We start from the raw sequence: 26,618 nt of genomic DNA on the forward strand, positions 1-26,618 counted from the left end.
TGTAGAGGGAGAGCATTGAACTAGATATCTCCAGAGTGGTCTATGCCCTATTCATTACCCTCCCTGTCATCCATCATTACTGGTTTAGAGATGCCAGAGGAAACATATCCAACCGCTCTGTTCCATGACCATTAATAGATTTATCATCCATTAATTTATCCAGTCTCTTTTTGGACCTGGCTGTGCTATCTGTGTCCACCACCTCCTGTGGCAATAAATTCTACAAGTTAACTATGTATTGCGTTAAAAAAAAAAAAATGAACTTCCCCTTGTTAGTTTTAAACCTGTCACCTACTACTGTCAGGTGAGACCCTAGTTCCACTGTTCTGGGACTCAGTGAGCAAGAGTTCCCTGTTCGCTCAGTCCACACCCTTCATGATTTTATAGATCTCTATCATATCCCCCCTCAGCCGCCTCCTTTCCAAACTGAAGAGTCCTAGCCTTTTTAGTCTTTCCTGATATGGCAAATGCTTCATGCCTCTTTATCATTTTGGTTGCCCTTCTCTGAACCTTTTCTAGTTATACTACCAGTACCTCCTTTTTTGAGGTGTGGAGACTAGAACTGCATACAGTATTGAAGATGTGGGCACACCATGGATTTATATAATGGCATGATGATGTTGTCTGTTTTGTTTTCGATTCCCTTCTTAATGATAACCAACAACAGGTGCAAGTCACTTGTATTGGAATGAGCCCTGTCATTAGGCCATACTAAAGGATGTAGCAGTCAGCTATTGATGTGTTTCTCAGAGGTTGAAGGCAATCCTGCTGTTTCCCTTGTGCTCCACAATCTACCCTAGGCATCATGTACTAATCACGTATGAATACATATCCTGTTGGTGGTTGACTGCTATATTAATACTGACCTGGTTAGTTCATTGGTCCCATCAAATATGGTAGCTGCAGCCAACACCTGTTAAGTTGCATGTGGGATTTCCCTCCCCATTCCTACAGGAACCAGCTTCTGAACTGCACATAATAAGGGTTGATTTTTTTATTTTTTTTTAAGGCTCAGACTAGTATGAATTCAGGAATAAGGACCCTATTGTGGCACTTGTTTCTAGCCCACCTTATTTACAGAGCATTGTAATTATGCAGTATGTTTCTTTAGAGAAAAGATAGAGCAGTCTATGGCGGCTTTATCATAGCATGGTTGGAGGAGGAGGTACAGGGGGGCTTAACAGACAGTGGGAGCATGAGAAGAAGCAAAATGCAACCAATACAAGTTAAAGCAAGCAATACAAGCAATACAAGATAAAGCCCGTAGACAGTTTTTGGATGACAGCAGAGGTAGATGGAATAGTCATGAAGGCCCTTGAGAGAGGCACATGAGTGTCTTGCAAAACTAAACCGAGGCCAGAATTTTATTGGGACTGGCTGGTACTCCCATGTAACTCCTTTCTCGCTAAAATCCTTTGAGATCCATGTAATACAACTTGCATGCAAGGGAGGAACGAACATTCTGAACATGGGACTGATCGTTTCAGAGCAGCTTTTTGGATAAACCAAAGAGGGGGGGAGAGAAGATGCAGGAAAACCAAAAGAGGGGTTACAGTTACTAAATAAATGAACTAAATGAAGATTTGGGAGAACCCTAATCCAAATGGTTAAGTCTAATTATGTTTCTGTAGTCCTCACTAGACTTTCCTCCAGGATAACGGCAAAATAAGTTGAAGCATTTAACTTCATGCTAGCTTTCTTGTGACACTTTTCAGCATAAGATGTGATTTATCCCCTTCAGTTTCAGTGGATAAATTTGTCCATGGCTGTGTGTAGCATTTCCAGCTGATGCTAATGAATTGCCCTGGTCCACTTAGATGTGAGTGATTTCATACCTACCTACCTTCTTGTTTGTTATGAAAGGGTGCTCAGAGGCGTGGTTAATCATGGTTAAAACTGTGTCCCTTGGTGTGAGTTGCTGGGCTGTTTTAGGGAAGGAAATTTGTGCCTGGAAGCTACCATTTCCTTCCTATTCTTCCCTTTCTCCAGTGAGGGAACAGTTTTCTGCTAAAGTGCCAGTAGCAAATTACTATTTGCAGCCTTGCTGTAGTGGCTCATCTCTGCTGGCCGTTGCCTGAGGGCATAGAGTCAGCCCTCTGTCCTGAGAGAACAGTAAGTATATAGTGCCCCTTGGTCCTGCACTCCTGGAACATGTCAGGCCACCCCTCTCCAACCTTCTTCCATGTGTGTGTGGGCTACATTATGATGGTAAATACCTAGATGAAGAGTAGTATGCAAGTAAAAGCACTATTCAAATACCTCTATATAGATTTTTCTCTGGGAAGAACAGTGACCTTTCTCTGGCATACTCGTAGAATCATATAAAAAAGAAAAACACCCGAACTTATGGTTGTGATTTATTTAGAAGGTATCGCTTTACAAGTGACACTTAAATGTGAAACTAAACAACCAATCTCATTCTTTTCTATATTTTTATGGTAGTTTGTTAACAGAGAGATAATCCTGCTTGCTTGAACCTGTACAGAACTTAATAGGAAACATATTTAAATGCAACTTCCAGCCCTGATCATAGGGAGACTGCATGTAGATAAATCAACTCAGCTATCTCTATTGCCAAGTTCAGCCCTAATGAAAGCCTTCCTGTTCATTTCAGATGAGCTGTACTGGACTATTAGTGAGGCTGTGTTAAATGGGACAGAGATGGGTACAAAACATATTGGCAGGGGGGAAGCAGAAATACTCTGTGCAGCAATACAGACATAAACTTCATCCAGGTACAGGAAAGGCTTTGAATGGGCTCATAAGAAAAATATGTGTAAATTGACCAGAAGTATTCAAGAGTGCTTTCTTGCTATGGTTCTATAGAAGTGTTATATACTATTGTACAGTTGGATGTCTCAGCCATGAATTTTCAGTGGAAGCTTTTGCAAATCTTTGCCAGCTGGAAGGCAGCTTTGGTTCGTTAACAGATTCATGTTTTGTGCATGGGTTTTACCCCCTGCAATAGCTGTGGTTGAGTATTCATACTAGCCTCCATCATGTCACCGGTTTACCTCCAAATCCATAACCACGTTCTGTTTCCCTCACAAAAGATACTAGAGTGCTGAATGAAAGAACTGGCTGAGCAGAAGGTTCACTGTCTGCCACGTGGCTCTTAGCAAATAAGTTGGACAGGGAGAACAGCCTGACTGAGACGCCGCCAAGCTGTTATTGAGCGCCCAGATTTACAAATGTTTCAACTTAAGAGCTGTTGAAAAATGGTTGGTTCCTCATTCAGGTTTGAGGAAATAGTTCTACAAAACCTACTTTGAAGACAGATGTTTTCATCTTCCATTTGTTTAAAAAGTATTGGTTAAAACAGCACTGTGAATCCAAGCACAACAGCCTTAGTACCAGAAGGAGAACCTCAGTGAAAACAATCAGCTTAGACCAAAACCCAAATCCCAGGAACAGTGCAACTATCTGGAAACTCAGAAACTATCTATAAAATTAACAACTATTAAAACATGGTTTTCACTTGATTAAGGCTGTGTGATGGATAAGTGAACATGGCTCAGTGTCTGATTTTTCTGAGGGTGGTGACCCAGTTTAGGTTTCTTGGAAGACTCAAACTACAGAACTTACAATGCTTTAGGATTTTTTGTTTTGGGAAAAGTTGAATGTTTTGTAGGATTTTCTTGGCTAAGTAAAGCATATATTCTTTCAGCCCTAGTTCCTCAACAAAGTTGTCTGATGGGGCCTATCAGGAGGAATCCTTGCAAAATTCAGCCCCATTTTAGATTGCAAATGATCACCCTCAGGGTGCCAAGTTGTTCAGAAATGGGGATTTTTTGGCTGGGCTCCTTAAGGTGGGAGCTTAACACCAAAATTTATTCCAAGAGTAAGTCGCCTTACTGGCATACAAACAATTTTACTTGAAATCCCTGGGCAAATATAAAGAACTTGCCTATTCGCTTCAAGTATATTTTTTCTTTTGATACATTTATTCCCTTCTCTCTCACCTAACATTGCTTTTATTGATCAGACTTTTAAAACACGCCATAATCTAGTGTCATTCACTAGGCACTTTTTTAAACAGTCATTTAAAAAACACAAAGACACAGAAAGGTTTTTAAACTAATACCTAAAAATGCCACCTCCTTCTCTGTTTGTCTAAAGGAATTCCTTGTTAGAGGAACAGCTGACATTCCTTACTCCTGGTTCTGCCTTTGGCCAAGACAGTTAAGCAGCTGACCATGGATACACTAAAGCAATCAGCACTTATTTTCTTAAGCTGAACCACAGGACCTCACAGGCTTTCTTCTAGATACCTTTTAGTTCAGCTAATTGCATTTATCATTCTCTCCTGTCTTCCACGTCCCCTTCCCTCTCCCTGCCCCCGCTCCTTCAGATACTGTACTGCTGTATGTACAGGCACTTGGAAGGTGGAAGTTACACAGCTGATAGTCTTGACAAGATGGGTCCTTCCAGGGACCTTCTTCCCAGTAAGACCCAGTCACTTTTCCCTACCTAGAAAGCTGAGTCCTCCAACTGCACCTTAGACTGATTTGCCCTCCTAGCACCGGAGAAGCCAAATCTAAATCCTGGCTGGGCACCACGTGCTGCATGGTAGTGTTCGTCTCTTCCTATGCTCACGAGCCTGGCCTAGAATAACACACGGGACTTGGTCTTTTGCGATTGATTTTCTAAGGGTAGCACTTGGTTTTCAATGAAGCCCTTCACTTACCTAGTTCTCTTCTCATCAGGACTGGTGCAAAGAGGCTCGGTGACTAATTTAGCATCACACAGTAGGTTGTGCTTTGGCTGCCTGCTCCTCCATTTTTCTAATCTATTGGGTTTACCACAGATCTCAGTAAGAAAATGCTACTGAATATGTTCATATGAATGATAGGTGCTGGCTGAATAGCAATTCAAAAGATTCACAAACATTTAAGCAAAAATATTATCTTACTCTGTTGAGAGCAAGAGGAACTCGTAATATAGCTGGACAGTTCCTCACACTGTTTTGATTAGCTCTAGAGTTGATCATAAGAGAAGACATTTTCAGAAAAAACATCCTCACAAAGAGCTGGTTGAAAAGCAAATGTAAACATTAAGGAAAACAAGTAAAACCTTTTCCTGCTGAAAGTCAAAATTTTTTTTTTAGTCATCTGTAATCCAAACCCTACAAATTACAGCTCTAATTTAAGCACAGCTCTGACAAGCACGGATGCAACTGTCATGTGCAAAGGACACAACAGAACAACATCACCATTTAAAGGATAAACTGGCATGGTTTGTGGGTTAAGAGAACTTTCCACTGTATCTAACAAATCTTCTAACAGCCCTCACATTTCCATTTTGGAAGGTGATGAATGGAAGTTGCCTAAGTGCAAAGCTGGTTTATCATAAGAGATGCAGTTTTTTTATGCAGTCAGATATTCTAAAAGGATTTAAAGAAAATTCTTATAAAAGAACTTGCCCTGTACTTCTTTCCTAAAATCTTGTTTCTTGGGAAATTCTCGTGGTGCAATCCTCTGCAGGTCTTCATTAGCATGATACAAAATTCTTATTTTCCAATAAATATACTCTGTTTTTCTCTTTGAAAAATAATATAATATAATATATATTTATATATATATATATATATATATATATTGTAATGCTTATATATATATATATATATATATATATATATATATATAAGCCTTACAATGTCTATCACACAGTTTGTGTCCTGCCTACATTAGAATGTCCATGGCCAAAGGGAGAGAACGAGAAAGATTTGTTGTGTTTAATACAAGCAAACAGCAATTGCTGATGCCCTGTGGTTACAAGGGGTTAAAATCATAAAAGTGTCTGAATTGCTTAAAGCATGAATACTATGGGTTTGAAATATTTCACTGTAAAGGCCGGTGCATTTTCAAGAATGCAATGACCAATGCTTTATTTAGTCCTCTGATTGAATGTTGAAAGAGAGAGACATGGACATTTAGGCAGCTTGGGAAGAATTTCCATGTCTGGGCGCACACAGTTGGATATATTAGGAGGAGGGCTGGGGTCAGTCAAAGGTTAAGTTTTTTTCAGTATGGATATCCATGGTGGTAACTTTCATGGTGACGGTAATCGTCTTGGTAACCTTCCTGGTATCCCTGGTGATAGCTATGGTAACCATACCCACCATATTCATCCTCTGGGCATCGCATGCCGAGTGACTGCTGAATGGTCATTTCCTGTCGCCGGAGTTGCATGGAATCAATCAGATCATACACAATGGCCATGGACCACATTGGGGAAGGGTACCAGGATTTAACATTTCCATCTTTCCCAACCAGAAGCATGGAGAAATACTCGGGGCTGATTTGGAAATAATTGCGGATGTCTTTCACGAGGTTGGCAGGAAGATCTTCTCGTTCAACACTGGAGCTCCCTAGAAAAGGAACAGAATCGGGAACAAAGTTGGTAGTAATATAACTCCTGGCCAATCATACATTTCTGCCCACGTGGAGAAAGATTCCTTTCTGGCCTATAGAGGAATTCATTAATGCCTCAATGCAAGATGCTATATTGCACCATTTAGTCTGTCCACTAAATGGTGATGATTAACAAAGTATGTCCTCTTCCTTTTCCTTCCCATTTTACTGCTGAACTGCACAAGCTCCTGAATATTTTAAAGATGTGTGAACCATCATCCTCAGAGAAAAAGCTTGGGGCCTTCAAGCAAAGATCAACTGTCATTTGAGTGGAAAAATAATTTTTGTTTGTTTCAGCTGAGTGTTATCAATTCTGCTGGCTGCAGCCACTAGAGGGTGGTGCAGAATCATAGAATCACAAGGCTAGAAGGAGACCTCAAGGGTCATCCTCATGCAACTACACAAGGCCTTGTTCAGAAACCATCCCAAAAAATGCCTATGCAGCATCTCCTTGAAATGTACCATGAAGGAGACTGCAATTTCTCTAGGCAGCTTGTCCTCATGGTCTTACAGTAAGCCAATTTTTTCTAAAATTTAATCCAAACCTGTTGTGTTGTAATTTAAGCCCATTGTTTCATCCCCACCCTCACTGGCAAAAAAAAGAACAGTTCTCTGGCTTTTTTGTGACAGTTTTTCAGACAATTGAAAACTATTATCATTACCCACTCTTAATCTCCCGTTCTCCATACTAACCTCTCTCTCAACACACATGCATACGTGCATGTACCCAGCCTTCCACACAGTTTGCATTGCATGCAAACACAAGAAGGTCATGTATGACTCTTTAAGGAAATGCAGAATGAAAGAGTCTTCCCTGTGTTCATCTCTCTTTTCATAGATATAAAGCTCCCTGCCTTCAAAGTATCCTCTAAGATTGAGATTTCTTGTATAAAGCTCACCTGAAGCAGGCTCATGGCACTAGGAGAAACCTAGAGCTGAATATGGAAGGAGCCTTGAAGGAAGCCGAAGAGAGGCCTGTATAAAAGAGGTAGCTGAGTCTGCTTTGTTAGTCCTGCTGCTCCTGAATGTTGTAAAAGATAATGGAATGGGCTTTTGCCAGGGGGCAAGCAGAAGAATGCCCTTGACCTACTATACTTTTACTTCAGTGGGAATTGAGAATACCCCACACTTTGCAAGATCTGACCTATCCTTTTTATGAGTATCTCTTAAATAGAAACTTTAAGAAACCTAGATAAAATAAGCTCTACTTGTAGTCATCTCATTTCACATTCGTTAATAGCACAAAATGCTGTGTAATTGTCCTTTGTGAATAGTAATTGAAGAACTGGAAACAATGTCTCACCATTGATGGGATATAGTTCTAGGACACCACTGATATCCTCTCCAAGTCCTAACAGCTTGAGAACAGTGATATGTCGCAGACCTGTGGAGGAACATGAGAGATTGTGGGTGGTACCATATGTCTTTATTCAGTTGTAGACCATTTTGTGGCTTACATTTGTACATTGCTCATTATTTTCCTAAAAAAGGAAGGACCTGCACTGCCTCTGGACATAAGTCACATTGTTGTGTGAGAGGCAGGCAGCAATTAAGAAGCAGTCGGGTCTCAGAACTGACTCAGTAGTTTGAGAAGCAGCATGGTGGTTTTCTAAGGATGGTTTGAGTCCTGCACTGGATGTAAAGCAAATATATTGTACTCTGTATCAGACCAGTGGTCTCTAAACCAATATCCCAGCCCCTGCCAGGCAAGATCAAGCTACCAGTCCATTAAGGCTGATATTATTTCTCCTATCAAACTGGATCCTATCATATAGCTACCTAGAGAAGTATCCTGTGGGATTAATCTGTTGGTTCATCTTAGTGTGTCACTTTCAAAACCACTACCATCTAATACTTCCAAGAAGGGAGAATCATCTTTATTACTAATGACATGTTACTCCTGGCCAATCACACCCTTCTGTCTATGTAGATGAAGATTCCTTTCTGACCCATGCAGAAATTTGTTAATGCCTTGATGCCTGGTATTATTGTACATCTACTTTAGCTTGCAACAAATATTGTTGCTCAGGAGATGCAAAGAGTAGTAAAAACTTCATTTTAAACCAACTCCAAGAAATGAGACACTGAAGAGAGAGACAGAAACCCACCAAAAGCATGCAAAGAGGCATGATGCTTTACTCCGCTCATGCATATAGTGCTTAGGCACAACATAAACTGCAGCTTTTAAGTGGGATATTACTAGGTTAATACTGGGACCCATTTAGTTCTTTGTGGGCAGATTACTGGGATGTAGTCTTTGAGAAAAGATCTTAGTGGCACATAAGGGCACAGGCAGTGAGATGGGAGTCTGTACGCTGTAGAGGATCCTGGAAGTCACCGGTTTACAGATTCAGAAGCAAGAAACACTTGGAGACGTGCTGCTTGCTGAAAGAGATTCATTCAAGGCATGGGGGGAAAAAGGAGTGTCATGCCTTGTTAACTTGCTGGAATTCCTTATGGATGTTGCCAACTAAGGGGAGAGAATTCAGTGAATACTGGCTGTATTTCATTCTTATGGAAGTATTTTTAAAACTTCCACGTTGCACATTAGTTTGGCTCCCTGAGAATAAGAAGGCACTGTAGGCATGAATTAATGTAATGGTGTTATTAAGAAAGTGACATTGCACAAATCCCAGTTTATTCAAACATCACCAATATGTCTGAAACACTGGGCATTTCCTCAGTCATGGAAATTACAGTTCACCCACAAGGCAAATTTAGAACCTGCCTCCACAGCCCAGTCCAGATCTCAGAGTTTGGATCTTGGGGCTAAAGAAGAGATCATATTCCAGAAACCCGAGCAGAGGATATGGGCTTTGTATGCAAACTGATAGAGATGGGACAGGGGAAAAAGGCAGAGCTGGGGGATCTGCCACTGAATGGATCCAGTCTATGGATTCTTTTCCAGTAAGGGCTATAGAGAGCCCCAAGAAAGTGCTGTCTGAGCTTCAGTGCTGTCATGGCCCCTCATGAAAATGCTTTGCTGGTTGGGGTAGGGGTAAGGAGAGAAGGGGATAACTCTTAGGACGGTGCCCATCCTAATGTTGAACAAGGTGGATTGACTGGCATCTATGGGCAGGCTGTACTCTTGTTGGTCACTTGCTGAGAACAACTGGATGAATAAGTCCAGCCTGTTGTTTCATAAAGCTTTGGAAATGCTGATCAGCTAACAGATTCTAACCCCTCTCAAGCTTACATGAGGGATTTCAGGGGAGGCATTGGTGTGACAGAATTAGGTGGCAGAGTTTACTTTTGTGCATGCCAGAGGGCTACTGCATGCTGTCCCTATTGGGGGTGGATACAGTAAACTTTTCAGCTGGACAGACCCTCACAGACTGTCTAGATTTAGACTTGAGCCAAGGAACCCATTGCCAAATAGCACTCAGGAAGGATGTGGTTTTGGGAAGCAAGCATGTCCTGTCTCCTGACTTACCAAAATTACAGGCTTGCCCACTGAGGGCAGAAACCTGTTGGGAGAAGGCCCAGTCCTCATCGCTGGATGCTGAGATCACCAGCAGGCGCCGTCTCCATCGCAACCTGGGAAGAGAAGGAAACACGTTACAGCAGTACTATTTGAAGCTGGCTCGTGGCCCCCCCCCCCCGGTTACTGGGCTGAGACTGCATTTCAGAAGAGAGCTGGTGGGAATTTTCTGACTTAGATGGGTTATTTTCGTTGGGAAATGTTGAAATTGAATCTGATTGTGTGAAAGGGCTGGTTTTGATGACTCCCCCACTTGATTTCTTTCTTTTTCTTTTTTTTTCAAAATGGGCAAAGTGTCCAGTTCAGCCAGTTTGTTTTAAAAAAAGTTTAATTTTTTTATTTGAAATGCGGTTTTATTCATTTCAAAATTTTAGTTAATAAAAAATGCAAAAAAAATAAAAAGGGCCTTAAATTAGAACATACTGAACACTAATGAACCCTCACAAAAGCTTGGCTTGGGATGTGGATTTGACAAGTGTGCATAAGGGGAAGGCTTGAGTGTTGTCTCAGCTGACTTGCCCATCTTGTCTCTTGTTCACCTGCTGCCGCCTTCTCACCTTGCTTGCTGTAACACAGTTCCGCTCCTTCCAGCTCTCAAAGCTGAACTGCAGAATGATAATGAAAGTCAAGCTAAGCCTGTTTTCCTATGGCTCTATTCTGTCCTAAGACAGCACGAGAGGACACTCAGCACTTAAGTACGCTTTAAAAATGCCCCCCTACACGAGGTACTTGAGAACTTTCAAATCTGAATCCCAAGCCAAGCCTTTGTAAAGGTTCATAAGTGTACAGCCAGTGTTGTTCTTCCTTGTTTTTCCTCTAATTGAAGATGTGCCCTGAGCTGCAATGTTCATATCCAGACCTTAACTGTCACAATGTTCAGGGCATGTTCAGATCTGGATGTGTGTTCCAGTGCCTAGTGTGGCACCCTCAGCCTTCAGAGATCTGGGTTCAAGTCTATGAGTTTCCTGTGAGATCTCAAACAAGTCATTTAGTCTCCCTGTACTTCAGTTCTGTATTTGCAGAGTGAGAATAATCGTCCTTCCCTGCCTCTCATGGTGTAGCAAGGCTCAATCCATTAAAGAGTGTGATATGCTCAGATAGTAGTATAGGGGGGCATTTAAATACCCAAGAGGGGGAAAAATATAGAGTATTCATTAAATATAATCTAGCAGCCATTAATGAAGCAACGTTATGTGACTAGTCACCTCTGAAAACCAGCAAGTGTTCCATAGTCCATGGCCTGGGAGTCTCTGCTTTGGAAGAAAACAGGGAAGATATAATGTTTGGCACCCAGGTTTCATTTTGAACTCCCAAAGTTTTGTGCCATGTCCAAAGTTTTGTTCCACCTCATTTCAAATTCTCACACTTATCTTCTTTCTAGATGCATCTCACACTGATCTTAAGCTTGCAAACCCAAAAGTCTTGAAGAAACATCTGCATTTTGGATTCTCAGCCAAATCTGACCCTCCAGATCTTAAGGTCTTTACCTGCTGCCATCTCTTGTTGATTATCAATGTTGAGAACTACATTTATAAGTGTTTATTACCATGCAAATAAACCCAGATTCAAATTATAAGATAAAGTTTGGATTTTGGTTTAACACATTGTCTTTTCTTATAGAGCCTTTGACCTTGAGGAACAATCTACATTGTTTTATCCAGAAGCATGGTAAGAGGGGGAAATATTTGTAACTGGGTTGAAACACCTAAAGGTAAGTTTATTTAATACTCTCAAAACTAGGTACGTTTTTCTCAGAAAAGTACCTCTTCATCAGTATGAAACTAATTAGCTTTAAAGGCATTCACAGAGCTACAGGGATCTTTTTTAACAGGAAATGGTCTTTTAAATGGCTGCAGATGTTGCTGTAATGCAAAATAAACTGCCTTTTTGCAGCACCAACTCAGTGCACATAATGAACACTACTGGTACCGGGAATCCAGGGGCAGGGGGTCGGACACGATGATCCATTGTGGTCCCTTCTGACTCTACAATCTATGAATCTATGAATCTATGCATTCAGCCTCACTGCCCCTTGGTGAAATGGGTCACTAGTATTAAGCCTTTGCCCTCTTGAGGAAAAGGAAATGCAAGTACGAGGCGGTAAAGTGACTTGCCTAACGTCCTGAAGGAAATGTATTGCTGTTCAGTGGAAAAGCCAAAAGAGACCCCTGGATTCCTAGTACCTAATCACATGACCTGGTGCCTGAACAAAGCTGAATTTATTCTAAGTATAAATGGCTGCAGTGCAAAGCTTCTTGAATCCAGTCTCACCTCATAGCAGTAAATTTGAGATAGAAAAGTTTGTCAGTATGTGGAGGAAGGGGGCAGTGTGAGGTCTCAAGAGTGGAGTGAAGGTGCAGAGGAATATTATGCTATGCACACTTTTAAAAAAATCTAAAAATCCCCTTCTGTGAAATTTTCACAGCAAAAAGACCAGCTATGTTATAAGGATGGACATTTTGGATCAGCTTCTGTCTTTGGTGCTTACCATCTGGCTTTACTGACCAGGGCCTAAGTTGGCATGGAATGTGGCCCATCTACTCCTGTACCATGGTCCAATCTTTTTTTTTTAAGATAATACAGTACCTGGATAAGAAGTTTTCCAGGGATTGTTTCTTATCTTCTTTGCAGACAATCCCCTCCTTTTTCTGCTTTTCCATGTCTTTAATTCGTGATTGGAAAGTGTCAATCAAATCAAACACAGACTTCATTGCTATAGGCACTTCATAGTATTGCTGTTCAGTAAAAAAGAAAGAGTAGATCAAAAGACACAAGCAAAGCCCTTTTGCATGTATTATGGCTCTCCTAGACAGACAAGTATTAATTCCTACAGCTATACAACGAGGCCTAAAAGAGAGAGAGAGAGGAAAAAAACCTCCCCTGGATTTTGCAGAATCAGGTTGTGAGGAAATGGATTATTCTTATGGATGCCAGCTTTACATGGCTGTCCATTAGGGCCAACTCACGTGTTAAGAGACACTGCGTGCAACTTGTCATCATTAAATTACCTTGCAAGGTCATCCTACTGTCCTTGGACCTTGTGCAGCATCACCATGCTCATGTCGCTTTATTGTATGGCAACACCTGGCTGTTTCAGGACACCAGGTGCTGCATTCTCCTCCTCTGGACTGGCAGCTCTATGTTTATGAGAGGGCCTTGTGTTGTTAGCACGCTATCACAGCATACAGCAAGACTTACCTCCTGCCACCCTCCATCTTGAAAAGATTAACTGTCCTCCCCTCCTGCTGAAATGCCCTCTCACTGCTCACCTTCTAGCTGGTGAAACCTTCTACCTCTCCCTCCTAGTCATGACAGATTCCTGAACCAGCCTCTCTTACATCCCTCTTGCCAGTCCTTGACATATTTCTGCTTCCCAGTGCCTTTCCTTTCCAGGCACACAAAGCCTCACCTTGACTTTCATGTCTGTATCTGTCAGCACCATGAAGAAGTCATTGTAGGTCATACCATATTCTTTCCTCAGCTCATTGATGAGCTGCTGGTCCACAAGGTCTTCATCCTCCACCACTTTCATAGGCTTCTCATTATCTTAAGATAAGTAAAATGCCAATAAACATGGAATCACAAGTCTCACAGTCATTAACTTCATTGCATAAGTCTCATGAAAGGGGTGCAAACATCTCACAGTCACTCTCTACTCAGTGAGGCAAAGATTTTCAAAAGGAACTTGTGTTTTTAGTGTCTTAGCTTTCAGATGCTTAAGCTGGGCACCCAAAATCAGAAGTCACTTTTGAAATCTTTTCAAGTCGCTTTTGAAATACTTTATTTGAAGAATCTCAGAGCTCTTTGCAAATATTTTTATACATAACATATGGGTTTAATAGTCATTTTAACAACAGCTGAAGTACAGCCACTTCTGGAACACAATGTAGCAACTGATTAACAGTGCACAGTAAAACTAGATGACAGTTCAGGACAGGATCTGAAAAAAACACCATAACCAAAGTATTTGAGTCAGTAAAATATCGTTTGGAGTTGGAATTTGGCCAAGATACCAGAGTTAACATCCCTATTTTTTGCAAAAACATTTCATAGGGTTTTTAGTGACATCAACTGATCAGAACTTTGTTTTGCCCTAAAGACATCAGTTCTTCATCCCCCTGCTGTCATGCTAGGATACTGATCTACTCTTGAGTACCCCTCCCCCCCAACACACACACTTTTTTCCCTTCCAGGACTCAAGCCATTGAGTGGGAAAGGTTTGCATTTAAGGAACCATTACAGAAAATCTCTTTGTTCACTGAAGGCATTCAAAAAAGGCTTTGGGGGAAAAAAACAGACAACATTTTAATTTTGAAAATAAAGTGTGTTTGAATTAACCACAAGCAAAAAGCAAACCAAACATCAAAAGAGAGTGTTAACGGATCAAAAGTGATCTGAACTATGCATTGTGAACCTGGGGCTGATTTCCAATAGAAGCAGTCCAAAGTGAATGTTAAAACAATCATGACTGCATGTATAAATGATTGTTTCTCTACATTTGGGCAACAGAAATGACAAGACTAAACCTGCAGAAATGTTCACACTAAACAAATGCATCTAAGGCCACAAACAATTTAAGTGTGTGTATATAGAATTAAAGACCAGCAACTAAAAAGAGAGGTTTGGAACAGCCGAATCTTCAGAGGTACCCAACTTCCACGGATATCCATAAGAGTTATATGCCTAAATACCTTACTGGATCTGGGCTTATGCCATGCTCTCAATCTCTACTATCATATCAATAACACATTTCAATGGTACTGCAGCAAAGATTTAAAATACTCTACTAGGGCACCATGTTGGTACTTGCATAGTTTGGGTTTGCTTCTATAAAGACAAGTGAAATCACACAAGAAGCAACATTTAGATAAATGCATAAGGCTCAACTCTTCCCTTTCAAGTAGCTAATAATAAATCATAACACAATAAGGAGAAAAAGTGTTTAGAACATCAAAATGCAGAATTTAAAGGTATATTCAGCAGAGAGCATAGGTCTGCTATCTCTTGTTGCAATGGTCTTGGAATACAAGTGGAAACAGGAACAGCAAGACAAGTTAAATCTCATAGGTCTGAAACCGAGTTATCAACATCTAGCAAAAATCCCTCCAAAAAATAAAAATATAGAAAAAGAGCATTAAACTTTGAAAGAGTAAAATAACAACAACAAAAGCAATAATGTGCTCCTCTATAGCAGCTGTCACCTGAAGACCAAAAGGCCCCAGCAAACATTGACTAGTTTCCACAGCATCTCTGGGATGTAGATATTGTTATCCTGACTTAGGAGAACCTATTACACAGGGGTAAGGTGACTTGCCTAAGGTCAAACAGGAGCAGTGGTATAGAGCTTGGAATGGAACCCAAGCGTACTACTTCTTGATTCCCTGCTCTAGTAAACAAGAGTGAATAGGAATGAGGCAAACTGATTTGGATAAAATAAACACTGACCAGAATATCTGGTTACAATTTGATCTGAACTGCCACTCCTTTGGGTTTTGAAAAGCATGTAGCTATTCTTTAGCTTTCTTCTTCATGCATTTCATAAGTTTTAGAGGGAATATGGGTCTGGATTCAAACTGTGCAGTAATCCCATTGACTCTGTAACAACCTGAACTCAAATTCTAGATCTGGATTTTGGAAATGTTCTAATGTGGATCTGAACTATGCATTGTGCACCTGGGGCTGATTTCCAATAGAAGCAGTCAAAAGTGAATGTTAAAACAATCATGAATGCATGTATAAATGATTTAAGAAGGGTTAATAAATTATAACATGCTAATGGCATCCGTAAATTAAAGTTAGCTGCATGTGTTATATAGGATTATAGGCACATCAATAGAAGTTGTAGGCAATTATAAGCCACAGTTAAAAGGAATCTACTGAGCTGCTGGATTTTTGGTAATTGATTATCCATTATTAAAGCATCTGTAAGTCATTTATTAACCTTCCATGAACTATTCATCCAGGTACCCCATGTGATCTTTAGCACGTAACATAATAAATACAGAATAATAAATAATAAATGCAAACAACTCTCCTAAAACCCCTCCCTCATTTTTCTTTATCTGAAGGTACAGCGGGACAAGAAAAGCTGCTGAGAAATGTGGCTGCAGTCAGCTTTGCGGTAGGTTATTTAACACCAATGACATGTAAAGCAAACATTAACCAGGGCCTTTCTCTGCTTGAATAATTACAAATGTCAGCACTAAGAAGACAGTGCAGAGCTTTTCTGTCAGGGAGACTGGAGAACACAGTGCCCTTCTTCAGAAATTGATAATGTAAGTCAGAGAATTAAAACTGAAGGAGGGTGATGAGAGAGAGAGAGACAGAGATGGGTTGGAAGCAGCAGACAAAATGCAGCCTAACACCAACATTTTTGCGAAGTAGGAAGAGAGTCAGTGAACCCAGGCAAAAATGGGGGCAGGATTGAAAAAGGCCATAAGATCTACTGGTACCTGGAAACTGCACTCACTCCATCTGTTCTGGAGAAGTCACAGCAGGTCACAGAGGGTTGGGAATTGTGGCCTCAAGGCTTCAGTAGTAGCCACAGAGCAGTTCTGCATCATCTGCTCTGCAGCTTAGGGAAGGATGGCTTTTTTCTACCTTCACATACATCTCAACAGTGTTCATCTTAGCTTGTCTTATTTGAAAATGATTTAAGTAATGTAACAGAAACCTTCAGCAGCTTGACTGAAAGGTATGGTGATCTATTACCAGTAGGGGAAGTGTTGTTTATGGAAGTCAGCTGTGTGGGTTCTAGTCTTGGCACTGATTCTTGGCTTGCTAAGACTGGCTGCCAGATTTTGGAGTGGAGATGAGCTATGTGGCTGGTTTGGTTTTGTAACGTGAAGATTTCAAAAGTGCTTACCTTTGGCCTAAATTTGCTCCAACTGGAAGTCCACTGGGAAATTCTCATTGGCTTCATTGTGAATGGAGGTAGGTCAATGCTGAGTGTTTCTGAACCCTCCTCTTTCCCATTGCTGAATGTCTGCACCCAATCAGCTGCGCTTTGGTTGAGGCAGGCCCCAGAGGAACCATTATTAGTTTGGTCAGCACTGTTCACGCTGTTGCCTTAGGACACAGTTTCCATCTGATATATATTTAAGAGGCAAGAGTCTTTTGGAGATTCATACATTTTTAAGTCCTGGGAGGAAGCTTTTCGCCCTTCAGTCTAATTGCCTCAGCCAAAAATGTCTGCATTAAGCCCAGATTTTGTGGAGGAACTACAATATGTGTTTAGGCTAGAAATGTCATAAGAATAGGCTCTTGCATGAGATTTTATGATTATTCAGCAGCTGTATTGCAGTAGTGCTGAGAATCCGATCCATGATGGGGACCTTATTGCGTGAGGTACCAGGGTTTCTGATCAGGTCATGACTATCATGAACAAAACATTTCTTGGGAGATTCTGCTGTTTCTGGTCTTGACAAGAAGCCAAAACAAAAGGGACCATACAAGGGAATAAAAAGGGGGAAGAAGCAAAAGGAAAATAGTAATTTTTTAACTTAAAAAATAGTTCAGGGTTTTGTGTTTTGGGCACTAGTTCAGGTGTGTTGTGCATTTACCCAAATGGGCTTGCACGTATTCCCATCCAAAATTAACCCTCCATCCCTGTAAGTCCTCTATGTTTCACTGCCAAGTTTATTTCAATGGTCGGAGGATTCAGCTGTCATATGCTTGTGTGGTTTTTGAAAATTTGCAGGGTGTGGATTAAGTCTGGAACAGGATGAAGGAGTATGGTGCACGTCAAACAGAGTGCATTTCTGTTTTATTAGCCAAATTGGAACCATATATAACCTTTTACAGACCATTCATAGATGTATGGCCCTAATTACATGTGAGGTGACCCTGAGTCACCTTAGAAAGGAACCTTCCCTAATGCAGATGTGCCTTAGAAGCACAGAAATGGACTGGCCTAGACTGAGCTCAACTGGACTGATCGCTCCCCACCCCTCGCAGACACACTGACCTGAGTCCTCTGCTGTGCCCAGTGTCAGCTGAGCATAGCAGAGGGATGTTCTCATGAACACAGCCTCTCAAGGTATTTCAGTGTTTGCCCTGAACACCAGAGGGGTGTGAGTGAATCCCTGCCATCTCTCCACCGTGCTCAGTACTTTCCAGTCCTTTTTCTTTTTTTTTTAACCCAGAGGTTTACAGGAACAGATGGACTTCCACAGGAAACTGGGTTTGATGCAGCAAAGATGTAAGCAAGAGCAGTAATTTGTATACACCTTCTTCAAAAACCTTAACTCAGCAAAGCACTAAAGCCTGTTTTACCTTGAAGCATAGAGGAGCTCCACTTGAAGTCACTGGACTCTTTACATGCTCAGAGTTGCAGGTCATGCTGAAGTGCCCTGCTAGACTGGAAATGAAGGACCTGGTCTGAAACCTTTTGGAGTCAATGAAGAGATTCCCACTGGCTTTGGTTCCAGGCCCAAGTCTGTACGCTTGGATTTTCAAAGCTGCCTAAAAGGGTTTGGATGCTGAGTTCTCATTTCTGGTTTTGGAAATCATGGCAGGAAAGAAGGCTCCACTGGTTGGGTCTGATGTAGCTGTTCAACAGGATATGCGTGGGCTGAGGTAAACTACCTGGAGGAATTGTGGGTGCACTTAGCTAAGTAACTTTATGGTAGGCTACAAAAGGCAGCCAGGCTCATGTGTGTGATGCTGTATAGGTAAAGAGGTGTGAAGTTTGAGAGAACCCCATCTTGAGAGTGAAGAGGCTCCAGGTATCCAAGGAAGCATTCTTATACCACTATGGGGCTGGTCCACCCAAGAGTCTCTTGTGGTTACATCATTAACCAATCCATATTTAAGAGCAGAGATGGGAAAACATTTATATGTTCAGTCTTCCTATTACCATGTCTGAAAATAAGTTACTCTGAGAGCATGTCAATGTAAGCTGTCTGTGTGAGCTGATTCAGAAAAGGGAGACAACTCTTCCCTGATGTCTAGTAAGATTTTGTGTGTGTTGGTTCTAGCTTGTGTGGTCATGTGTGTGTGTGAGGAAAGACTGTGCCACAGCACTTCCAAACAAGAAGGTGCAAAGGTAGGCAAAAATGTAAAATTCAGAGGTAGGACTGTATCCATTTGGAACTTAAAAAGGAGATCTGCATTGAGCTGAGCTTTGAATTGTTTCTTATTTGAGCTGAAGCAGTTCTCCCCTCTCCCACCCCTGTGATCTCCTGTGCGTGACAGCAGCCAATTTCTTTTGGCAGTTCTTAAAGTCTACTGGGCACCTGTGGCCAATGGTCTATAAAACAAGTTGAGAGCTAGCATGTAAATGCAGCTGTCTGATCACAGTACTGGATATATAAGACATCCATAGGACAGAACCAAATGACCTTCCCCCTTGGGCAGACTTTCCTGATTTCTACTGTTTCATGGGGTTGAGAAACTACCCCAAAACACTCCGTAAACTTCACCATAGCATGTTGGAAGCCCAAACATGGGAAATACCAGAGACAGCTATGTAAATACAAAGGGGGAAAAAAGAGCTACATTACCTCCACACAGTCTCCCTGAGACTTTAACCCCTGTCAGGAGAGAGAAAGGACATCTCCTTTTCCCCTCCCATATTTATCCCATATTGCAAAAAAAAAAGGAATGTAAGTAAAGTATTTAAAAAAATGAACCTAGCTGGAAGTGGTCAATTTTCATGCTGCTGTTGTTCATGGTGCCAAAAATGGTGATGACTGAGATTTTTCTTGTTGCCATCTTGCAGAAACTCTCCAGGTATTCGTCTCGCTGCTGCACATACATAGTATTTTCAGCTTTGGGTGTCGTGATCAGCTAGTGGAGGGCAGAGACAAAGAGTTGGTTACCTTTGGGAATGCAGCCACATGGAACCTCTGTCAGATGGGCAGTTTTTCCAAGGCTCTCCCAGTGCTTCTACAGCTGCATTCCTTTTTGACAGAGCAGCTCAGTAACTTTAATGTATTTATTTCTTTATGGCTAGATTGCACCTTGAAGCACAGCTGTAGGCAAAAGGTGAAGCCATTCTTCCCACCCCAAAGAATTAGCCCCAGGAGGCATAGGACTCTGAAGCCCCTTCAGGACACAATTCATCTACTGCTGCCCTGTTGCACCGATTGGAGAGAGGTAAGTTGCCTCTCTCCAATGGACCTTTACAGGTGACGGCATACTCTTACTTTCCAGTCCAGCTCACTGGGGTGTGAGAGTGACAGCTCTTCCCCTCTCACCCACTTTTTCTCAGTGGAGGAAGTATTGGGCACATATAATTTGCCTCTCTTCCGTGTCTGTGACCCATGTAGATCTAATGCAAGGAAGCAAAGTTTCCTCCCTCTCCTCACCTGTCCAGCTGCTTTAGACTACAGCACAATCTAACCCATATGGAGCCAAAAGCAACTTGAGAATTCCCACAACTTTAATTCATTTGTTGAGAAAGGAAAGGCAAGATGTGGAAGAAGAGCAATGGGGAATGATTGTGACAGTGGTAATAGTAAAGTTATCTTAGGTTTATACACCTCTCTTTGCATCATGTCATCTAAACTGCTTTACAAAGGACACAACTTCACTAACTACTGCTATGCATTTCCTTACTCCCAGGGGATGATGGCAAGTTGGCAGTTGTTTGGCTATGCTTAGCAATACCATTAGCCAGTACTGGAGAAGAATACCCCTTCCAGTTAAATCAAGATCATTCTAACTAGGAATGGAGATAAACTGGAATCCCAGATCCCAACTCCCCTGGACTATGGGGGAATTGACACCTGGATCTGAATTATGGGTTTTTATGATCTTTGAAATGAAAAAATATGCTTTAACCTGTGTTAGGTGGACTCCTATATCAGAATACCTAATGTTGTCAGGTTTTCTGGGATACTTTTTAATGAGACATGTCTTATTAATAGAGTTCATCAATGTACTACATTATAAGTAGCATTGATAGGCCTATAGGACCAGTTTTTCATTTATACTGAAGCTTCCTTACGCTTCTACCCTAATGAAAATGAGCCTTACTGTATATGAAAAGCTATATAGCTCACAAGTTGATTTGATTACTCATCCATAGCACAAGTCATGTTACTTTAAAGTTGCACTGAAATGGTAAAAAGTATTTGAGAAGCTGTCTGACATCTCAGAAGGGTAAGAGACTACGAACAATACTCTGTTCCCAATTTCAGGGCCAATCTGTAGCTACAGAGGCAGAATCTGGCCTGATAGGACTGTGCTGGTATAAAGTGACAAGTAAATTTGGCTCACTTTGGCAAACCTTGTAGAATAAAGTAGGGAACGTTGAATGTTTCAGGGGCAAAGCAAACCTTGAATCACACTTTAAAATAACATAGCATTATCTGCAAAACAACACAGGCTGGTTTCATTTTAGACAGCTAATTAAATGCTCCTTGTCTAAATCCTCTTTTGCTCCCTCTCTCTTTGTGTGTGTGAATGAAGTGTTACATACAAACTGCCAGCCTGCGCTTCATCATTGCAGTGAAACAAACAAAAACCCAACAAAACACCCCCAGACTCCTTGAGCCAAAACTTCTCAGCACTAATAAACTTGAAAATAAACCACAAATCTGAAGTGAGGTGGGGTTTCAACATCCAAACCCAGCAGTGGATCCAGATTTCACACATGGGCCAAATATTCCAAATGGTTCGAACCTCTCATGGTTTGAACTGAAAACCTGAACACTCCATAAACTTTTGTAAGTCTGAAATTCAAATCAGAATCTGCAATTGGGCATGTCTGCCTTAACTACTTACAAAATTTCACCCTCCCTCCCAAAAAGTACCTGAATGGACCTTCAAATGCTCTCCCAAAATTCACATGTGGAGGCAGGATTAAGATATCGTTCTTGAGGGCACCTATACACTTGCCCGAAGACTGCTCCGATGCATTCTAATTAGAACATGTCAGAGCAGAATCAATTGAGTCTACTCTAATGTTCTAATTAGAACACTCCAGCAGCCTCTGTGTCATGTGTATTCAGCCTCCGTGCATTTCAAAACAAGCTTTAGTTAAAGCACCCCTGCTGCCATTTGGAAGCACAGGATGCTGATTGCACAAAATGCTGTACTTTAATGATAGAATAATAGAATCATAGAAAATGAGGGTTGGAAGGGCCTCAGGATGCCATCTAATCCAACCTCCTGCTTAACTAGATCATTCCAGCCAGGTCTTTGTCAAGCTGGGCCTTAAAAAGCTCCAAGGTTGGACATCCAACCACCTCTCTAGGTAACCTGTTCCAGTGCTTCACCACCCTCCTAGTGAGAAAGTTTTTCATAATCTGCAACCTAAACCTCCCTTGCTGCAACTTTTGTTTTGACAGAGAACTAATTTTTGGAAGGCTTCAAATGCTCCTGCATCTTCAGAAGAATTCCTAGCTGGGCTTTTGCTTTGACTAATTTTTCAGCCAGGGGTCATTTGCAACATCATTTGCAAATTCTTCAAGCATTTGATCACTCCTGGCTTCCAAAAGTCAAGGATCTGCAAATCCTCTCCCCACCCCCCATCTAACCCACATTTAATTCTCACAGATATAGGTGCTATCATTTATAGCTCCCCCATGGACAAAATAATCTGATGGTGGCTTGGTAGCTCATACAAAGTGAATAAGAGGGGTTCCAGACTAATTCCTAGCTGGTGGCAGTCTGCATCACACATGAAAATGCCAACAAGTTTGGTGCCTCAGTTGGCCACTGCAAGTGAAAGTGAAGAACCAAATGGACCATGGACACTGAACTTCCTTTCACTCAGAGAGAGGGTCCTGTCAAGACAAGATTAAGAAGAGGCACCATGCAGCCAGAAGCAGTGCAAGCTACCCCCACTGAAGACAGGCCGCCTGCCTCCAGAACTGTCAGGAACCTTTCACCACCACTTCAAAAGGACTGTTAAAAATATCAGCCACAGCTTTTCCCAGCACTGTTTCCTGTGAGCATGCGAATGGGTGAGGTGATAAAACACTGAGGAATGTAATACTTACAAGAAGTCGTCTCTTGCCTTCAAAAAAATCCAGGAGGTTGAGCACTGATTTCCTTGGGGGGTGAACAAAAGGCTTTGTGTTTGGCTTCAGGAACCCCTCATTGTCAGCCTTACTCCCCTTCTTGTTCTTCTTGCTGCGGTCCTTATCCTGCTTGTTCTTTTTTTCAGCTTTGTCCTTCTTGGCTGGCTTCTCACTCTTTTGAAGTTTATCAGGTCTCTCTTTTTTCTTTTTCTTCTCAGGTTTTTCCAGTAGGTCATGCTTCTTTGACTCTTTACCTTTCTTTGGTGGGATATTTCTAGCCGTGATCTCTTCCTCCAAGGGGGGAATAGGAGGCCTGCTTGGGTCATATTTATCCTCATATTCATTGCTCAGTATCTTTTCTTGGGCCTTCTTTTTAGGTGGCTTGGCTTTGGCTGGCTTGTGTTGACCTGGTGTGAGATGGGGATCCCTGTGGTTATCTTTCCTGTCTGTACGGTTCTCTTTGAATCTGCCTGAGCTCACTTTTGTGTAATGCTCTGAGGTAGTTGTTGGAGCCTCTGTATAGCTGTTGTAGCTGCCTGTTTTGCTTGGTCTCCGGGTGGCAACTACATGTCTTTCTGGATGGCCTTGCTGCCGGTCTCTGCGGTTCCCATTCCACACAGGAGAGTAGAAATCATCTGTAGTCGTGGCTTGAGGGGTGGTAGCTGAAGGCAGCCTTTGATAGTTTGCAGTGGTATGCAACTTTGTGGTCCAGCTTCTCTGAGTGGTAGGAAGGGCTGTGGTTGATGTTACAGGTCTGCTCACTGTCGTCACAACACGAGTGGCAGTTCGAGTTGTTGTGGTTGTGGGAGGGATGGTGGTGGCCCTTGTGGTGGGGGGAGGAGGGGCTACTGTGGTCATGACTGGTTTTCTTACTGTTTTTGTCCTCGTTGGCTGAACATTGCTTCTCCTGGGCTCCTCCTTCCCCGCTGACACTTGGACATGTCCACCTGTCGGTGTTGGTCTGGTGCTGGCTCCATTGTTACCCTCTTCGACAACTTGCCCCTCCACACCAGCTGCTTTGCATTTCTGGATGAAGCCCTTCTGCCTCATCTTCTCAATTCTCCTGATGGGGCTCTGGTCGATGACTTCATACATGGCTTCTAGCCTCACAGGGTAAGGGTATCTTTCCTCTACCTGTAGGGTTTTCTTTAGCAACACCATGCCAAATTTCCCTTTCTCTAGTTTCAGAAAGCTCATGAGTTTAGGAATGAGGCTGGGATCCAGAGGCTGCTCCAGGATTTTCCCTTCTGTCGTTATCCTTCGAACTTTCCCCCCTTCCTCCCCTTCTTCATGGAACAACACGATCTGCTGAATGTGCCTCTCAGCCAATTCGCAGTAGACGTCATTCTTCAGCAGGCTCATCATGAGCCGGTAGTAACCTTCTGAGGCATGAGGGGCAGAGATGATCCAGACTCGGCTCTTGCCAGCAAAGCTGGCCAGGATATTGGGAGAACTGGACCCTGAGGGGAAACGTACCATCCGTGACCGGGACACAGCAGATGTTCCCTCATCCTTGACCATGTCAGATTTGGAATATTTGGCTGCAGCAGTAGGCCTCTGCACCCGTCGCATTCTGGTCCCAATGCTCCTTGCCTGGGTGCGTGTTTCCGCTCTCAAAAGATTGGGTTGCACATTAATTGACACTGGAGAATCCCTCTTGGCAACAGGACGCTGGAGATTCCCCACCAAAGGGCTTCTGCTCTGCTGGGATGCTTCTGACTTTCTCAGGAGGGAGGGCAATTCACTGCTAGCCCTGTATGTGGGACGCGCTTTCCTAACTCTTTGGCTTACTCTGTCTGCTAGCCTCACGGTCTTCTCAGAGCCACATACTAGCCACACTGCCCACAGCACAGCTAAACTCAGAACTGGCATCCAGTTCATTGTGAAATCCACTTTGAGGGAGGAGGGGAAAAAAGGAAAAGAAAAAATTAAACGGTAATGGCACTGTTTTATCTGGCAAAAGAGACCAGAGAGCAAAACACAGACTGGCTTTGTTTCAGTTTATATAAAGTGCTAAACATAACTTGGCGTACATATAGACTTTATAGGTTATTTCTGGAACAGCACAGGATAGATTGTCCTAAGCAAAAATGAGATCATCTGTCTATAACATGAATCTGGCTATACAAAGAAGTAAAATAATGTACTTTACATCTCTCTCTTCCATGGACATGCGTGCACGCGCACACACACACACGCATACACACACCCACACAGAAAGCCAAGAATTTGTTTTTAACTTGAAACTTACACTCTCAGAAAAGTTTCTCTTCCAGATATGTGTATCCTAGCCCTTTCTTTACAGGGAGAGCAATGCCATGTAGTTTTGCTGCACCTCAGTGATTTTGGTGAAGCCAAGCAGCCTCCAGGAAATTCTTGTTTCCCTACGGATCTTTTTATTTTTCTTTCACCTTCTTGTCAAGTGAGATAAAGCAAAAGGAACTTTCCTTTGCAAGCTTTGCTTCTCCATTTACCTGCAGGTCTGTATTGTCTCTGTCTCAGTCATACACACACACAGAAACTTCATGGAAGAGTGAACTCACAGCTGTTTCTAAATCTCTCTCCCTCTTTCCAAGTTCCACAATCCTTCTTATCACTCGGACTGGCTCCTTTGTTCCCAGAGAAAAAAAAACACTGTCATTAATATATTTTCCAGGCTGAAGGAAAACCCAGGAACGTGATGTTGAGAAAAGCAGCTTTCTTTTTTTCTGTTCTCTGTGCCTCCACTTAATTAAACAAAATCTTTTCTTTCCTTTTTCTTCTTCCTTTTCTTTTTGAAATAATCCCAGAAATGTCAGGATAATCTCACTCCCGCTCCAAACCACACACACACAACAGCAACAATCACTGGAAATCACGGAAACTTCACTAAGAATTTAACAGATCAGCAGAAGACCGCCTCCTTCCCACTCCAAAACAGGGAGGGAGGAGAGACATTCTTAGGGGGCTGAAACATTACACATCATCCTCATAAATCACGCTAGAAAAGGATGACTGTAACTTTAACTCCTTCAGCCCTTCCAGCTCACAAACTCCCTTGTTCTCCCACCCCCATCCCCACCCCTTTATTTCCTCTTTTCATCTCATTAAAGGGACACTGTCAGTTAAAAAAAAATCATACACTTAAGAAACACATTTCCTTACTTGTGTCAGTAATAACATCTTGGATAGTTAAATGCTTTAAGAGTTAATTATTTTAACATAGTTTATTCCTATCCTTCATTTTTCTTGTATGTTTCTACTTGTCTCAGTTAGGAAACTAAAAATTAAGCAATTGATTTTGTTTCAATAGCCTTTCAGGTTCTTATGTGTAACAGAATAGTCTTTAGCTTGCAGGCACCTCAGAGGAATAGCTATTTGGTTTTTTGTTTGCTTTTTTAATGGCTTGTGGTTATTTAAATGCATTGGTCTATTAATTAATTTTACATAAATGGGCCTAATGCAAGCCAGGAAACATAAAGCTGCCAATGTATTCAAAGAGCTGGGCAAAGACAGTGGCTCCCTGCCCAGTATGAGATAAACACAGTTCTGTTGACAGCAGTTCATCAGCTTCCACTTAAGATGATTTTAGTAAAACATCACTTGATTATCTCTGATAAGTCATGCCTAGAAGCATCAGCACGGACACATTCCTATTATTTTCAAATTGAGGCACTTATTACTATACAAAAAGTCTCAATTTATTTACAGTTCTTAGATTTAATGGTAAATTTGAACTCAGCTTAGTCTAGTACTTTAAAAAAAACCTGGTAT

At 41.8% G+C, this 26,618-nt stretch overlaps 1 protein-coding gene across 2 annotated transcripts; it reads right to left on the bottom strand.

The window, feature by feature from the left end:
* Positions 1-2,344: 2,344 nt before the first annotated feature.
* On the bottom strand, positions 2,345-25,773 carry CCDC80 (coiled-coil domain containing 80). 2 transcript variants are annotated; one of them, XM_006271818.4, is made up of 8 exons: positions 25,409-25,773; positions 22,845-24,757; positions 19,527-19,683; positions 13,304-13,440; positions 12,481-12,629; positions 9,847-9,950; positions 7,717-7,797; positions 2,345-6,370 (listed from the first exon to the last, which is right to left on the bottom strand). In XM_006271818.4, the coding sequence occupies exons 2-8, from the start codon at positions 24,744-24,746 to the stop codon at positions 6,024-6,026; spliced, it is 2,877 nt and encodes a 958-aa protein (XP_006271880.1). In that variant the 5' UTR covers positions 24,747-24,757; positions 25,409-25,773; the 3' UTR covers positions 2,345-6,023. The 2 variants fall into 2 exon arrangements, with proteins under 2 accessions (XP_006271880.1, XP_006271879.1); XM_006271817.4 differs by having other exon boundaries at positions 25,117-25,773.
* Between the last annotated feature and the right edge of the window lie 845 nt (positions 25,774-26,618).

This window comes from Alligator mississippiensis, chromosome 1, assembly GCF_030867095.1.
Source record: "Alligator mississippiensis isolate rAllMis1 chromosome 1, rAllMis1, whole genome shotgun sequence".
NCBI classification, from domain to species: domain Eukaryota; kingdom Metazoa; phylum Chordata; order Crocodylia; family Alligatoridae; genus Alligator; species Alligator mississippiensis.